The sequence below is a fragment of the Eretmochelys imbricata genome, chromosome 3 (assembly GCF_965152235.1).
Source record: "Eretmochelys imbricata isolate rEreImb1 chromosome 3, rEreImb1.hap1, whole genome shotgun sequence".
NCBI lineage: Eukaryota > Metazoa > Chordata > Testudines > Cheloniidae > Eretmochelys > Eretmochelys imbricata.
In genome coordinates, this window is record NC_135574.1 from 127,207,855 (window position 1) to 127,224,625 (window position 16,771).

At 39.8% G+C, this 16,771-nt stretch overlaps 1 protein-coding gene across 6 annotated transcripts in view; it reads left to right on the forward strand.

The window, feature by feature from the left end:
- AFDN (afadin, adherens junction formation factor) overlaps positions 1-16,771 on the forward strand; it is a 217,634-nt gene that overhangs the window by 142,208 nt on the left and 58,655 nt on the right. For all 6 annotated transcript variants that reach the window (XM_077813348.1, XM_077813344.1, XM_077813349.1 and 3 more), the window contains 5 exons: positions 652-746; positions 2,934-3,199; positions 3,725-3,868; positions 14,793-14,991; positions 15,902-16,005. In XM_077813348.1, the coding sequence (XP_077669474.1) occupies positions 652-746; positions 2,934-3,199; positions 3,725-3,868; positions 14,793-14,991; positions 15,902-16,005 (808 nt within the window). The remainder of the gene's footprint in view (positions 1-651; positions 747-2,933; positions 3,200-3,724; positions 3,869-14,792; positions 14,992-15,901; positions 16,006-16,771) is intronic.

Consider the following 16,771-nt stretch of genomic DNA (forward strand, 5'->3'; position numbering starts at 1 on the left):
ACTTTTAGTCGTATTAACTTTTACATGCAAGATGAAATATAGAGACAAAAGGGAATAAAAATATGAGAAGGCGATAGAAAGAAACTGAAGAACGGAAGGAAGCGGGGCGAAGGCACGGGAAGGAGTCATAAACTAATCTACAGTTCATTCTGCTGTTTCTATAAAATCTGCCCATATATCAGTGAACTAATCTATACAATTTTTATTAAAGAAGATCCTTTATGATCGCTAGCAGTGAAGCCATATCAGTATACCATTCCTCAGTCATTGGACTGGATTTTTATTTCCACTGAAGTAGTAGTTTTTTACTGACTATCAGGGTTCTGTACAGCTATTGCTGCTTACCATAAGGTATCTTGATTATTCTACCTACTAACCCCAGAAAAATGTGTACTCCTTTAAGTACAAATGTCAGATGACATAAAAATGTTAATTTTACGCTCCTTCCAGAATTGCATTATGTTGGGACAACTCCACAATATATGAACCAAATTGGCACCTGTTTCCTAACAATGTCAGCGTTTATTACTACTAATAGCTCCAGATTTAAATAATTTATATGGGGGTCCAGTATATATTTCAGATAACAGATTCTATGTAAGTCAAGCAAAATTTCTTATATTGGATAATCAAAATTGTGTTCTTTTTCAGATATTTAGTTCACTGTCTTCAGTCAGAGCTTAACAATTACATGCCAGCATTCCTTGATGATCCAGACGAAAATAATCTTCAAAGGCCTAAAATAGGTTAGACTTGCTTGGTCATTTTGTCTTGCTATTAAACCAGTAGTTTATAGCCACTGTTAATAGATTGAGTCAGTCTATTTTACCACTGATGTGAAGTTTACATGTTCTCACTAACACCTTAGTTGTTTGTAAATCCACTATATACCGATAATAGATTAGACTCTTTGGGATGGAATTTACATGAAAAATACTCTTTAAAATAAAGGTAAACTCACATTATCTAATGTCTCGGGAAGAACACTTGAAATGTTTGGTTAATCAGTGTTGTAGATAAAGAAATTAGCTTTTGGAAAGTGAGGAGTGTATCCATGTGTAGAATTTCAGATAATTAGCATTTACTGGTATGTTTTCCACTGACAATTATTAAATAATCTACTCAGGTTTGAAGAAAAAACATTTACGTTCTTCTAAAATAAAATATAAAGTTTAGATCTTTTGGGTAAGAAGATTGAAAGTTATTCTGAAATTAAAACATTTTTCTGTGTTGAGAAATTCTTTATAAAAAAAAAAAAGAAAAATATTGATTAAAAAGCAGTTTTTCCCCTATCAGTTTCTGTATTTCCTTTACTGTTGTCTCAGATGTTTGGCTTGAATAAGGGTTTGTGTCATTGTCCATCTTCCTCTTTTGCATGATCCTGAAGTACAGTCAGTTGCTATGGTAATGGATGCCACATAACAACCTAGATAGTCGTAAGTTTTCATTTGACATTACAAATGGTTGTATGGAAACAACAAGAAATTTCATTATGTTTTAACTGTGGGATCAAGTAGGGGTAGGAAGAAAGACTATGCAAGAAAAAGCTTTTATTTAAAAAACAGTTACAAACTAGGAAATGTGAAGAAAAAATGAGAAACTAGGGAAAGGCTTTGTTTAGTGCATATTAAATCTAGTGTGAAAGCCCTTCTTTACAATTTAAAAACTATTCAACCTTCATTTTCATCTTTGCTTATAATCTTTAGCTGGCAAATAACTTAAAATCTCAGGAAAAATGTTTAGTCAACACAATTTTAATGTTGTATACAAAGAAAAGGTACAATATTCTGATCTGACTGAAAATGTAAATGTGCCATCACATGGTGACCTGCACTGTGGAGGGAAAGGGTATGTTTGCATCTTTCTGAAATCTGAATTATATAAAGCTTAGTAGATGATGATGTGAGTCTGCACTATACAGTCAGATGTGAGACTATTACATTTTTCACATTAAAGTTTATCCTGGTATTTACTATGTTTAAATACTAAGTATTTTCAAGTAACTTTATAGGTTTTAGCACTGAAACATTCAGGGGATGATTTTTGTCAATCACACGACTTTCAAACTTTTGAGCAACCGTGAAAATAACATGGCTGATTTATTTAATAAGAACTTCAAGTTCTCGTAATTCCATATGTGTGTTTAAAAAAAGAACACAACTCACCAGCCCCCAAACAAATCCCACCATCTTTGGGCATTAGTGATAGTGTTTCTTCATCTGAAAAACTAAATGTGCCCTACAGACTATTAAACTTTCTTAACAGGAAATCTCTAGCACTGTTTTAGTTAGCAGTTTGCACTCCTCCTCCTAGCTTTAACTCAAAGTGTCTATTTATAATGTAGTGGTAGAAAGATGGAACTAAAATAATAAACACCCTAGGCATTTGTGAGCAAGAGGACATTGTATGTAATTTTAACTACTTTATGTGCCATATATTAATTTGGACTTACAATATAATCCTTGGCTATATTCCGTTAAAAGTGGAAAAAACAATAGTTATTTGTCTTCTGCCAAAAAGCATGCTATTTATCACTAGTATGGAATAGCTTAAATGCGTTGTATGTGTAGGAACTCTAACTTACAAGAATTTTTTACTGTATTTATTTTGTGTTGGAATCTAAACGGTATAATTAGTTGGTTTCTGTAATTGCATAGTTTAATAAAATGCTATGAAGATTCAACTTTAATCACTTAGCTTTCTATTTTTAAAATAGATTTTTGTTAATTCGTACGTTCTTGAAATTTAGTATGGAATAAACAAATACCAAGTGTGCAGGAGCCATTCTGGAACAGTGTTCTAATTTGTCTTTCATAATTCATGCAGTAGTTACCTAATGTGATCGGATTCAATTTGGATGCCTGAACCTACTTTTTTTTTTTTTAAACCGTAAATACTAATGTGTACTAATACATGCTTCTCTGTCTCTGTAGATGATGTCTTGCATACACTAACTGGAGCTATGTCCCTGTTGCGACGATGTAGAGTGAATGCTGCACTGACTATACAGCTCTTCTCCCAGCTCTTTCACTTTATCAACATGTGGCTTTTTAATAGATTGGTTACTGACCCAGATTCCGGATTGTGTTCGCATTACTGGGGAGCCATCATCCGTCAACAGTTGGGCCATATCGAGGCCTGGGCAGAAAAACAGGGCCTAGAGCTGGCTGCTGATTGCCACCTAAGCAGGATAGTGCAGGTGAGTGGTGGTGGTCTTGGTTCTCAGTGAAACGTCCTCCTCATGGGGTGTTTTTTCAAAAATACAACATGATGCATTTGTGTAAATGTATCCTAGAACCCTGGTTCAGTGTGTAGAGTTGTAAAAGCCTCTCTGTATATTAGTGCAATCATTCACTGAAAATGAACTGAATATCTGGATGTGTTTTTTCCCCAAGAGAATCAAATCAGTTTCTTCCTGATACACTGAGTTTGATTAGTTTGCATGGTTATAGCAGCTGGAAAATTAATCTGTTACCTAGTTTAGGGTTCGCTTGGTTCCTGAACTTAGAGGCAGAGTATTTGTGTTGCAGAAGAGAAGAGGGATTTTGAAAATGAAGTTTACATCACTTTTGCAGCAATTCTGGCTTCTTGCTGCATGGTGTCCTCTGCTCTGCCTTCCCTGTAGACAAAAAGAAACTGTGAAATAAATAAGGGCTCTGGTTATATTCCATTCTTAAATTATAATTAAGTCTCCGGTGTGTTTTGTTTTTGTTTTTTTTTTAAGGCAACTACACTACTTACCATGGATAAATACTCACATGATGACATTCCAAATATTAACAGTACCTGCTTTAAGTTGAATTCTCTACAGCTACAGGCATTGCTGCAAAATTATCACTGTGCTCCAGATGAACCATTTATCCCAACAGTAAGTCATTTAATGCATTGTTCAACATTTCTGGGGAAAATAGTGTGGCTATAGAGTTTAATCACCACTTGCCTGTAAAATAGTAAATGTATTGATTGACTATCACTTTTATAAGTGTAGTAGTAAGAAATAGTGTTAAAATCTTTACTGTAGAAATTAAATGAAAGGATCAAATATTTTGCTTTCTCTAAAGAGTAGGTGAAAATTCTTCATCTAAGTCATATTCCTTCAGAACAGGGTGTTGGAAACATCTTCAGATGAACAAATGGATACATACAGTCTTTTGCATGCTGAACCAGTTCTAAGGTTAAGGCCAAACAATTACTGGAAAAATGTCTAATATTATAAATCTTGCCTAATGACAAGTCTGTGGATTTTGTGTGTGTGCAAAAGCCAAGGGATTTTTGTGTGTGCAGAAACCCACTAAGTGTATGTCTACACTGCAGCTGTGAGGTTTGATTTCCAGCACTGGTAGACAGCCTGGAGCTAGCTCTGCTTGAACTAGCATGCTAAAAGTAGCCGTGAAATAGCTAAAAATAGCAGTTGCCCAACCTGCTGCCCATGCGTGGCACAACATTCACATTGCTATTTTTAGTGTGCTAACTTGAGCTGAGCTAGCTCAAGTCTGTCTGCCTGTGCTGGGAATTACACCTCCCACCCGCAGAGTAAACATCTTAGAGGTGTTAGAATAAGCCATAAGTCACAGAATAGCTTTTTCTCCTGAGAAGGTTTTTCATATTAAAAAGGTAAAAGTTTAAGCAATGTTTTTAGTGTTCTAAACATTTTATTTTAATAGCAGCAACAAATATGTTAGTATGCATATTCAAGTGCCTTTTGTTTAGTAGTGTTCCTGCACTGAACCATTTGTAAAGTCTTCGTAACCAAGGTAAAGCTGACTCTGCAGCATAATTTTAAATGTCTACCAATTGAAAATCTGTGAATATGGCCTAAATTAGAAAATAAACACAATTTTCCATCCTCTTCTTTACTGCAGAACATAGCTTAATTTAAACTGTCATTTTACAAGCAAGATTAACCCATCATTTTTTAATCATTCATTTGCTGTTAGAGACCTGGAAAAAATTGATTAAATTATCATCTTTGCATTAATAACACTGTTGGCTTCTTTTTTTTTTTTAAGCAGCCTTTGCTGGTGGTTACTTTATAGTGGTATCCAGGATACCAGAATTCACTATATACTGGAAAAGACTCAGTACACCTGGACATGTCCATAAAGTCTGAGAAGAGGCCCTAGATTCTAACAGAAGAGGATCCAAGTTGCTCTGAACTCACCCTCATTGGATACTTGAGAGACCTGAAGGAGTTACAATTTTTTCAGATCCAAGACTGTGTGTTAGTTTCTTGTGTTTTGGGCTCCAAATAGGTGTTGGTTCCTACTTTGGGGGTCTTTCAAGGCTCTGCACTGTGAGTTATTGAGTGATGCAAATCAGTCCTTGGTCCTGAACCCTCCTCACTCTCTAAAGCTCTTGTGGCCTGCTTGAAATTTGCAAAAGCTGTTGCCTAGATTTCAGTTTATGCTTTCACGAAGCTCTGTTCTCTTAATTGTGAATCCAGATCAGATGCTTAGGGCTTGTCTACAGCGGCATTGCTGTAGCTCTTCTGTGTAGATGCTGCCTGCACCGACAGGAGGGTGTCTCCCATTGGCATAGGTAATCTGCCTCCCTGAGAGGTGGTATCTAGGTTGAAAGAAGAATTCTGTGAACCGAGAGCTAAGTGCACCTGGAATTAGGTCAGTTTAACTATCTCGCTTGGGGGAGTATGCATTTTTCACACCCCTGAGCAACCTAGTTGGGTCAACCTAACGTTTTAGATTTCAGAGTAGCAGCCGTGTTAGTCTGTATTCGCAAAAAGAAAACCTCTCCGGGAGGCAGATTACCTATGCCAATGGGAGACACCCTCCTGTCCGTGTAGGCAGCATCTACACTGAAGAGCTAGAGCAGTGCCGCTGTAGACAAGCCCTAAGCATCTGATCTGGATTCACAATTATGAGAACAATTAAGAGGGCCTAATCACATCAGCCACGCTATCGGAGGCTCGTTCACCTGCACATCTACCAATGTGATATATGCCATCATGTGCCAGCAGTGCCCCTCTGCCATGTACATTGGTCAAACTAGACAGTCTCTAAAAGAATAAATGGACACAAATCAGATGTCAAGAATTATAACATTCAAAAACCAGTTGGAGAACACTTCAATCTCTCTGGTCACTCGATTACAGACCTAAAAGTTGCAATTCTTCAACAAAAAAACTTCAAAAACAGACTCCAACGAGAGACTGCTGAATTGGAATTAATTTGCAAACTGGATACAATTAACTTAGGCTTGAATAGAGACTGGGAGTGGATGGGTCATTACATAAAGTAAAACTATTTCCCCATGTTTATTCTCCCCCCACCCCCCACTGTTCCTCAGACGTTCTTGTCAACTGCTGGAAATAGCCCACCTTGATTATCACTACAAAAGGTCCGTCGTCGTCCCCCCCCCCAGCTCTCCTGCTGGTAATAGCTCACCTTAAGTGATCACTCTGGTTACCGTGTGTATGGTAACACCCATTATTTCATGTTCTCTGTGTATATAAATCTCCCCACTGTATTTTTCCACTGAATGCATCTGATGAAGTGAGCTGTAACTCACGAAAGCTTATGCTCAAATAAATTTAACTTTTTAGAGTAGACCAAGCATTATTTTGAGACAGCAGTAGTTTAGTCTCCCGTGTCTAATGGTAACGTCTATCTTACATATAGTTTTATACTGTTGCCCATCATTGTTGTATCTGAGTGCCTTCCATGTAAAATGGATAGCAATAGCAAAGTCTCTAATGGACTTCATGAAGTTTCTGGCATTTTCCCCTTTTTGGGGTGAAAATATGCTTAAGGTAGGGTTCTGGTTTTGATTTTTTTCAGGGTGATTTGGCTCAACATTTTATATTGGTTGATGGGCTTTTTTGCGTGGGGAGTGTTTCATTGTTTTTAGTGTCATTCTGGTGGCAAAGAGGTTTTGTAGTATTACCTAAAGACAGTCAGATTCTGGATTTGCCTGATCTCCTCTGGAAATTTCTTCCATATCTGGATCCCCTCAGTTGAGAATCCTTTGTCCTTATTTTCTAAGTGGCAGGGAAGACAGGAGCAGTGATCTCTGGGAGTCTTTAGTCACAAATCTGCAGACAGGAGGCAGCCATTTGATGATCGCTTTATGCTTGGTTGAGATGGAAGTGCATTTCAGCAGCAGCAGCTGTGACTGAGCAGGCCTTTTCAGGATCCCCTCTGCTCACCCCAAATGGGGAGGGGGCTAGAAAAGGTGCCCCAAACATAGGCTGTGTCTCACTCATCCGACTGGATGGCCATATACAGTGGAATCACTCAACTCCGCCGCTGAAATGAGGTATGACAATTAATTTTGCCACCTGGAATGTCCGCACCCTTATGGACTCTCAGTGCAGTGAATGCCCAGAAAGAACAACTACCATAATTGCCAGAGAACTGACAAGACTCTACATTGACATTGTAGCTCTTAGTGAGACCCACCGGGCTGATGAGGACCAATTAAAAGAGGATGGAGGTGGCTACATCTCCTTTTGGAAAGGAAAGCCACCTGAAGAGAGACGAATTCATGAGATTGGCTTTGCCGTAAAAATAAGATCGCCAGACAGCTTTTGGAGTTTCCCGTGGGGATCAACAAATGTCTTGTGACTCTTCGGCTCAAGCTTAGCAACAACTAGTACGCTACTGTCATCAACACATAGGCCCCACACTCGATGATGAGGAAGACAGTAAGGAGCAGTTTTATAGAACTCTTGATATAGTCCTCCCAACCACACCTATGGCAGACAAAGTCATCCTGCGGGGAGATTTCAATGCCAGAGTTGGATGGGATTCCCAACTCTGGAGAGGCACAATAGGTAAAGAAGGTGTGGGAAATGTAAACCCCAATGGTATTCTCCTCCTCAGCAAATGTGTGGAGCATGACCTGCTCATCACAAATACCATCTTTAGGCAGAGTAACAAATTTAAGACCACGTGGAAGCATTCTTGGTCCAAACACTGGCACCTTACTGATGTCTGTATAACACGGGCTATGAGAGGTACCGATCACTATTGGACAGACCATAGATTAGTAAGATCAGTCATGTACCTGCAGCTCGCTCCACCACACCACAAACACCCAAAGACTAAGCGAAAGCAGTACAATGTCAAAGCACTTCAGGACCAAGCCAGCTGCAAGACATTCCAGCAACATCTGTCTGAGAGACTCTCACCTGCCTAACAATATCACTGACATTCAAGAACATTGGGATCAACTTAAAAACACGGTTCACAATGCACGTGCTGAAACAGGGTGTTCGACTCGTCGGCACCAAGACTGGTTGGACAAAAACAATGAGGAAATCCTAGCATTAATTGAGAAGAAAACAAATGCATGTTGTAATGGCAAAATGATTCCTCTAATAAACAAAAACATGAGGCCTATCACCTGCTTAAAGCCAAAGTCCAAAGGAGGCTACATGACATCAAAAACCAGTGGTGGCAAGAGAAGGCCTCTGACATTCAGGGTTTCGTAGACCAGGATGACATAAGAAGCTTCTTTCAAGCAACAAAAGCTATATATGGGCCAACCCCCTTACGCTCTCAGGAAGGCTCCGCCCTCCTTAAGGACAATGCAGCCATTAGACAACACTGGAAGGAGCACTTTGAGAGCCTACTAAACCGTGAATCCACAGTTTCTGAAGACACCACGGAATTTATTCCACAGTGCTCAGCAATGGAACACCTTGCTGATCCCCCATCTTCTGAGGAAGTCCGGCATGCCGTCACGAAGACAAAAAATCATAAGGCACCAGGGCCAGACGGATCCCAGCGGAGTTTTTTTTAAAGCTGGTGGAACAATGCTCAAGCACAAACTTTGCCAACTCCTTGACAAAATCTGGACCTGTGAAGAAATTCCACCTGATTCATCCACCATCTCAAGGCACAACTGACATGATCTTCGTGGCATGATAGATTCAAGAGAAGTGCAGAGAGCAACACCAGGAACGGTTCATGGCATTCATCGACCTAACCAAGGCCGATTTGGCTATCAATCATGATGCTTTATGGAGGGTGCTAGGTAGATTTGGCTGTCCACAGAAATTCATTTCCATCATCAGGCTACTCCATGATGGGATGGCAGCCACCGTTTTGTGTAATGGCTCAGAGACCGAACCATTCAGCATTAGCACCGGTGTCAAGTAAGGCTGTATCATTGCTCCAACACTCTTCTCCATTCACCTTGCCGTGATCCTGATTCTCTTTCGTGACTGCCTTCCTGACGGAATCAGGATTGAGTATCGTATGGATGGCGAACTCCTCAATCTTCGATAAAAGAAAGGGAGTACTTGTGGCATCTTAGAGACTAACCAATTTATTTGAGCATAAGCTTTCGTGAGCTACAGCTCACTTCATCGGATGCATACTGTGGAAAATACAGAAGATGTTTTTATACACACAAACCATGAAAAAATGGGTGTTTATCACTACAAAAGGTTTTCTCTCCCCCCACCCTACTCTCCTGCTGGTAATAGCTTATCTAAAGTGAACACTCTCCTTACAATGTGTATGATAATCAAGTTGCGCCATTTCCAGCACAAATCCAGGTTTTCTCCCCACCCCCCACAAACCCACTCTCCTGTTGGTAATAGCTTATCTAAAGTGATCACTCTCCTTACATCTTCTGTATTTTCCACAGTATGCATCCGATGAAGTGAGCTGTAGCTCATGAAAGCTGATGCTCAAATAAATTGGTTAGTCTCTAAGGTGCCACAAGTACTCCTTTTCTTTTTGCGAATACAGACTAACACGGCTGTTACTCTGAAACCTGCAAATCTTCGATGTCTCCAAACAAAATCTAAGATAATGAGAATTGGCATCACTGACCTTCAGTATGCAGATGACTCTCATTCTTGCACACACAGAGGCTGACCTGCAAAGCACCCTAAATCTTTTTGCAGATGCCTATCGCAGCCTGAATCTCTCTCTCTCTCTCTCTCTCTCAGCATCAGGAAAACCCAGGTACTCTATCAGCCCTCACCTGCTGTGGGAAACTCTGCAGGGCAAGAATTGGGCTCTTCAGCCACTTAAAAACTCACCAATGAACCCTCTTGGCAGACATCATCCTTGCACCGAGGGATAGCTGAAGAAGATTCTCATGTGAGCTGTATTGTCCCAGAGAAGCACAGCTGTCAAAATGGTTCATAGATCAAAATTTGGTCTATAATTTAGAACCAGGGCTTGATCCATTAGTTGCTTTGAAGATTAGGACCAAAGCCTTAAACTGGCATTGAAAGCTGACTAGAAGCCAGTATAATGGGTTCTCAAACAGTGGGTTGCAACCCTACTTTAATGGGGTTGCCAGGGCTGGTGTTAGACTTGCTGGGGCCCGGGACCGAAGCCTGAGCCCCACTGCTCAGGGCCAAAACCAAAGCTTGAATGGCTTCAGCTGTGGGTGGCGGGGTTCAGGTTACAGGCCCCCTTCCTTGGTTTGAAACCCTTGGGCTTTGGCTTTGGCCCCCCACCCAGGGCGGCAGGGTTCGGCTTCCCCTCTCCCTCCCTCCCCCTGGCTCGGGGCGGCAGGGCTCAGGCTTTGGTCCCCCCTCTTGGTGTTGTGTAGGAAATTTTGTTGTCAAAAGGGGGTCACAGTGCAATGAAGTTTGAGAACCCCTGAAGTATAAGGAGTCGAGTACCTGATGTGCTCATGGCGACCTAAACCATGGAGAAGGCAGGCAACCACATTCTGTACCAGCTGAAACCTGTACTCTATCTTGACTTTCACCTTCAAATACAGTGAGTTACAGTAATTCAGCCTGGAGGTGACAAATGCATGGATCATTGTGGAAAGGGAGCTGGAAGAGAGAGGGCATTTTTATGTACTGATGATACCTGGTCATCCATGCTTAGTAAGGAGTCACTCACTTTTCAGCTATTCTCAGGATTATTACTGCTATTAAGTTGGTCCACTGCGGTGGGGATCTGCAGAGGCAGTCATAAGAAAAAAATTACTTGCCAGTAACAAGTGTTTTGCTTTTGTATATCCTAATTTAACATCCCCCCCCCGTTCTACTTTGGAGTGTTAAAAGTAATTTCTTCTGATTTGGAGAGGAACTGAGGAATGGGTAGCATGGTGGGGTCTTTAATAACTGCTTCTTAAACACTGTATCTGAGGAGTGTCTTGTACATTCAAAACATTCACATTTCAGGTTAAAAATTTCCAAGGTTTCTCTGACCTGCTGTGACATTTTTAGAAGATTGCGTATAGAAGAGAGAGACAAAATGTCTTATTTATTTTTTTAAAATGTGGTGGTGTTTGAACCGCTCTGGAGTGGAAGCAACCAGAGAGAGAATCGTGGCATGAAGATGGTCTTCCCTTTGAATGTTCCGATGAAAAGTGAACACTGTGACAATTGTTAACTTTTGAATTTCTTTTGCTAAGCTCATAAAAAGCTCAATTAAGGAAAGACCTCACTGTGTATACATATGTTGCTAATTTAGCTGCACAGTGAAAAGTGTTCTGAAGTTGTACATGAAACTTTGCAAGATATGAAGGGCTGCTTTGCACTATATAGTATGTGCAAGTGGGAGCATCACTCCGATTATTGATTATTCCAAAAGTTTTTATGGTATGGACCCCTTTGGATTTATTTACTGTGGTACAGGATAAGGGCTCCCCCTCCAGTGAACCTTCTAAGAAGTGTGGGACAGGGTATTCTGGTAGCGAATAGCTACCAGATTTCAAAAAAATAGATTTCAAAAGGGCTGACTTTCAAAAATTAAGGAAATTAGTTAGGGAAGTGGATTGGACTGAAGAATTTATGGGTTTAAAGGTAGAGGAGGCCTGGGATTATTTTAAATTAAAGCTGCAGAAGCTATCGGAAGCCTGCATCCCAAGAAAGGGGAAAAAATTCATAGGCAGGAGTTGTAGACCAAGCTGGATGAGCAAGCATCTTAGAGAGGTAATTAGGAAAAAGCAGAAAGCATATAGGGAGTGGAAGAAGGGAGGGATCAGTAAGGCAAGCTACCTTATTGAGGTCAGAATATGTAGGGATAAAGTGAGACAGGCTAAAAGTCAAGTAGAGTTGGACCTTGCAAAGGGAATTAAAACCAATAGTAAAAGGTTCTATAGTCATATAAATAGGAAGAAAACAAAGAAAGAAGAAGTGGGACCGCTAAAAACTGAGGATGGAGTGGAGGTCAAGGATAATCTAGGCATGGCCCAATATCTAAACAAATACTTTGCCTCAGTCTTTAATAAGACTAAAGAGGATCTTAGGGATAATGGTAGCATGATAAATGGGAATGAGGATATGGAGGTAGACATCACCATATCTGAGGTAGAAGCGAAACTCAAACAGCTTAATGGGACTAAATCGGGGGGCCCAGATAATCTTCATCCAAGAATATTAAAAGAATTGGCACAAGAAATTGCAAGCCCATTAGCAAGAATTTTTAATGAATCTGTAAACTCAGGGGTTGTACCGTATGATTGGAGGATTGCTAACATAGTTCCTATTTTTAAGAAAGGGAAAAAAAGTGATCCAAGTAATTATAGGCCTGTTAGTTTGACATCTGTAGTATGCAAGGTCTTGGAAAAAATTTTGAAGGAGAAGGTAGTTAAGGACATTGAAGTCAATGGTAAATGGGACAAAATACAACATGGTTTTACAAAAGGTAGATCGTGCCAAACCAACCTGATCTCCTTCTTTGAGAAAGTAACAGATTTTTTAGATAAAGGAAACGCAGTGGATCTAATTTACTTAGATTTTAGTAAGGCGTTTGATACGGTGCCACATGGGGAATTATTAGTTAAATTGGATAAGATGGGCATCAATAGGAATATTGAAAGGTGGATAGGGAATTGGTTAAAGGGGAGACTACAACGGGTCCTACTGAAAGGTGAACTGTCAAGTTGGAGGGAGGTTACCAGTGGAGTTCCTCAGGGATCGGTTTTGGGACCAATCTTATTTAATCTTTTTATTACTGACCTGGGCACAAAAAGTGGGAGTGTGCTACTAAAGTTTGCAGATGATACAAAGCTGGGAGGTATTGCTAATTTAGAGAAGGACAGGGATACCCTACAGGAGGATCTGGATGACCTTGTAAACTGGAGTAATAGGAATAGGATGAAATTTAATAGTGAGAAGTGTAAGGTCATGCATTTAGGGATTAATAACAAGAATTTTAGTTATAAGCTAGGGACGCATCAACTAGAAGTAACGGAGGAGGAAAAGGACCTTGGAGTATTGGTTGATCATAGGATGACTATGAGCTGCCAATGTGATATGGCTGTGAAAAAAGCTAATGTCGTCTTGGGATGCATCAGGAGAGGTATTTCCAGTAGGGATAAGGAGGTTTTAGTACCGTTATATAAGGCACTGGTGAGACCTCACCTGGAGTACTGTGTGCAGTTCTGGTCTCCCATGTTTAAGAAGGATGAATTCAAACTGGAACAGGTACAGAGAAGGGCTACTAGGATGATCCGAGGAATGGAAAACTTGTCTTATGAAAGGAGACTCAGGGAGCTTGGCTTGTTTAGCCTAACTAAAAGAAGGCTGAGGGGAGATATGATTGCTCTCTATAAATATATCAGAGGGATAAATACCAGAGAGGGAGAGGAATTATTTAAACTCAGTACCAATGTGGACACAAGAACAAATGGATATAAACTGGCCACTAGGAAATTTAGATTAGAAATTAGACGAAGGTTTCTAACCATCAGAGGAGTGAAGTTTTGGAATAGCCTTCCGAGGGAAGTAGTGGGGGCAAAAGATCTATCTTGCTTTAAGATTAAACTCGATAAGTTTATGGAGGAGATGGTATGATGGGATAACATGGTTTTGGTAATTAAATATTCATGGTAAATAGGCCCAATGGCCTGTGATGGGTTTTAGATGGGGTAAGATCCAAGTTACCTGGGAAAGAATTTTCTGTAGTATCTGGCTGATGAATCTTGCCCATATGCTCAGGGTTTAGCTGATCGCCATATTTGGGGTCGGGAAGGAATTTTCCTCCAGGGCAGATTGGAAGAGGCCCTGGAGGTTTTTCGCCTTCCTCTGTAGCATGGGGCACGGGTCACTTGCTGGAGGATTCTCTGCTCCTTGAGGTCTTTAAACTACAATTTGAGGACTTCAATAGCACAGATATAGGTGTGAGGTTTTTTTTGTAGGAGTGGTGGGTGAAATTCTGTGGCCTGCGTTGTGCAGGAGGTCAGACTAGATGATCATAATGGTCCCTTCTGACCTAAATATCTATGAATCTAATAATAATAATATTAATAATAATAATATCTATGAAACTCGTCCCAGATTATGGAATTATATGTTATCAGTTTTTTTGTTAGCTACTAGAGCTTTCATATTCTGGAATAAGTAGCCCCTTTTAATGCATTTCCCCATCTTTCTTTTGTACAAAAAGGGACAAAATATTGTACAAAAATTATATTACACTTTTTTACCCCCAAGACAAGAAATGTCAAAATTTAGGTTGCCATGTGCACTTGACTGTGCATATGCATTACAGTATAGTTTTTAATTACATGATCACATCCTAATTCTCAAATGCAGACCTCATGTAAAAATGTCTGATATATGTTCATTGGTGTATTGACTTAAGTTAAAAAAGAGAAGCTATTAGAAGATGCTACACAGGGTTGGAGAATGAAGTTGCATGATACTGGATTTGATAAAGCTTGTATTGTAATATATAGGCACATGTATCGGGGTACAGTTGAGGTTTTATGTGCAATTTTAGCTTTGTAATTTCCTGAATTTTGGCTGCTTAATGGTGCAATCATAGTTTTCTTAATATATATTTTTTTTAATAGTGGAATTAATTTAGCCCTTTAAACATAGCAGTGTCCTTTTGTCTTATGTCCAGGAGTTGATAGAGAATGTAGTGGCTGTTGCAGAAAATACAGCTGATGAACTAGCTCGTAGCGATGGCAGAGAAGTCCAGCTAGAAGAGGATCCTGACCTGCAGCTGCCTTTTCTTTTGCCAGAAGATGGCTATTCATGTGATGTTGTCAGAAATGTTCCAAGTGGTTTACAAGAATTTTTAGATCCACTATGCCAGAGAGGTCAGTTCTGCTACTATTAAACTGTATATTGTCATTTTTCTCTAGTATAGTAAATGTAGAACTTGAGGTATGTTTAGAGGTATTTATTATTTTTTTCTCAATCACAATAGTGTTCAATCCTTATTTCATTATCCTTTGCTTTACACTTTCATTAAACTATTTAAATTTACCTCACTCACATGGTATGTAAAACTTGTATATACTCTTCTGAATTTTACTTTCGAATGACATTGTGAATCCCCTTGGCATAGTGCATGTTTATTTCAGACTTCTAAATAATTGAAGTGACCTTCTGTGTGTTGACAGCGTGTGTTTAGTAACCACCTACATCAAGGTCTTTATACATGGACCTGTAGAAAGAGAGAAATGTTCCCTGTGTGGTCCTTCCTTTTGTAAAGTGCTACCACTTTGGATCCTGCAGAAATGAAAAATAACAGGAAAGACAGGAGAAACATGGCATGAAAGAAAATTGGGAGAAAGTGCATAAACTGGAAGAGGAGGGAGAAAGGGCAGTGTGTCTCCTTTGTGTTCTACCAAGTCTTTTCAAAGGCACAATACTACCAAGAACTGCTGCTTTGGTTTTACAGCCAGTCCTCTGTCTGTAGAACAGCTTAAGTTCAAAGAAATCATAAATGACCCCTTAATGTTTAGTAAGTGCATTGGGTTCTTCAGGTGGAAGATGCTTTTAAGAACTGTAAGGTTGTGGTGTTAATCATGTGCTTGTGACAGTGTGTAATTCTTACATGCCTGTAATCTTTTGTTCAGCATACACAATTCAAAACTGTTAAACAGATAAGGATAAATATTGCTGTATGGTATTAATGCACCAGCAAAACTGTTACTTTTAGCTGTGTTTCACCAACTAATTCTTTGAGTGGCACACGTTCACTTGTGCTTTTTTCCCCTCTAGGGTTTTGCAGGCTGACACCTCACCCACGTTCACCAGGCACTTGGACAATGTATTTTGAAGGTGCAGACTATGAAAGTCACCTGTTACGCGAGAATGCTGAGCTAGTAGGTATTCATTTTGGGGTAGTTCAGAGCAAGAGCCTATAAATATTAACCTGCAGTGAACTATATTTTGTGCGTACTCAGTTTTTATCCTTATTCCAAAGAATAGATTTAATTGCTGTTTATTATTTGGCTTCTTAGGCCTGGGCTACACTGTGGGGGTGAGGGGGTTTCAAACGAAGATACTTCGACTTCAGCTACGCGAATAGCATAGCTGACATTGTGTATCTTAGTTCGACTTACCTGGCCGTCCTCACGGCGGTGAGTCGACTGCGGCAGCTCCCCTGTCGACTCCGCTTACTCCTCCTGCCGAGATGGAGTACAGGGTTCGATTCGGGGATTGATTTATCATGTCTAGACAAGGCGCAATAAATCGATCCCCCATAGATTGATCGCTACCTGCCGATTTGGCAGGTAGTGAAGACATACGCTTAGCAAAGAAAAATAACAATTTGTAGAAATGTTTCAAGATCAGCTTATATCAACGTTTCCCTATCTTTGTCACAGCATGCCTATCATAAAGTAAACAATTTTTCAATGGGGAGCAGAAGGCAAAGGAATTTCCCTCAAAAATACTATTAAACGATTCATTTTGAAAGTATATTTTAAATTTGTGTGTACAGGGCAACCTGTTTGTTTACTTGGGTATTCTTTTCTGCTTTGGGCTGTGTAAACCAGCAGTCAGCAACTAAATATTAATATTGAATATTCAATAATCTAGCACATCTGTTTTGCCAAATCTTCAGGGAAATGTATTCTTGGGTTTTGG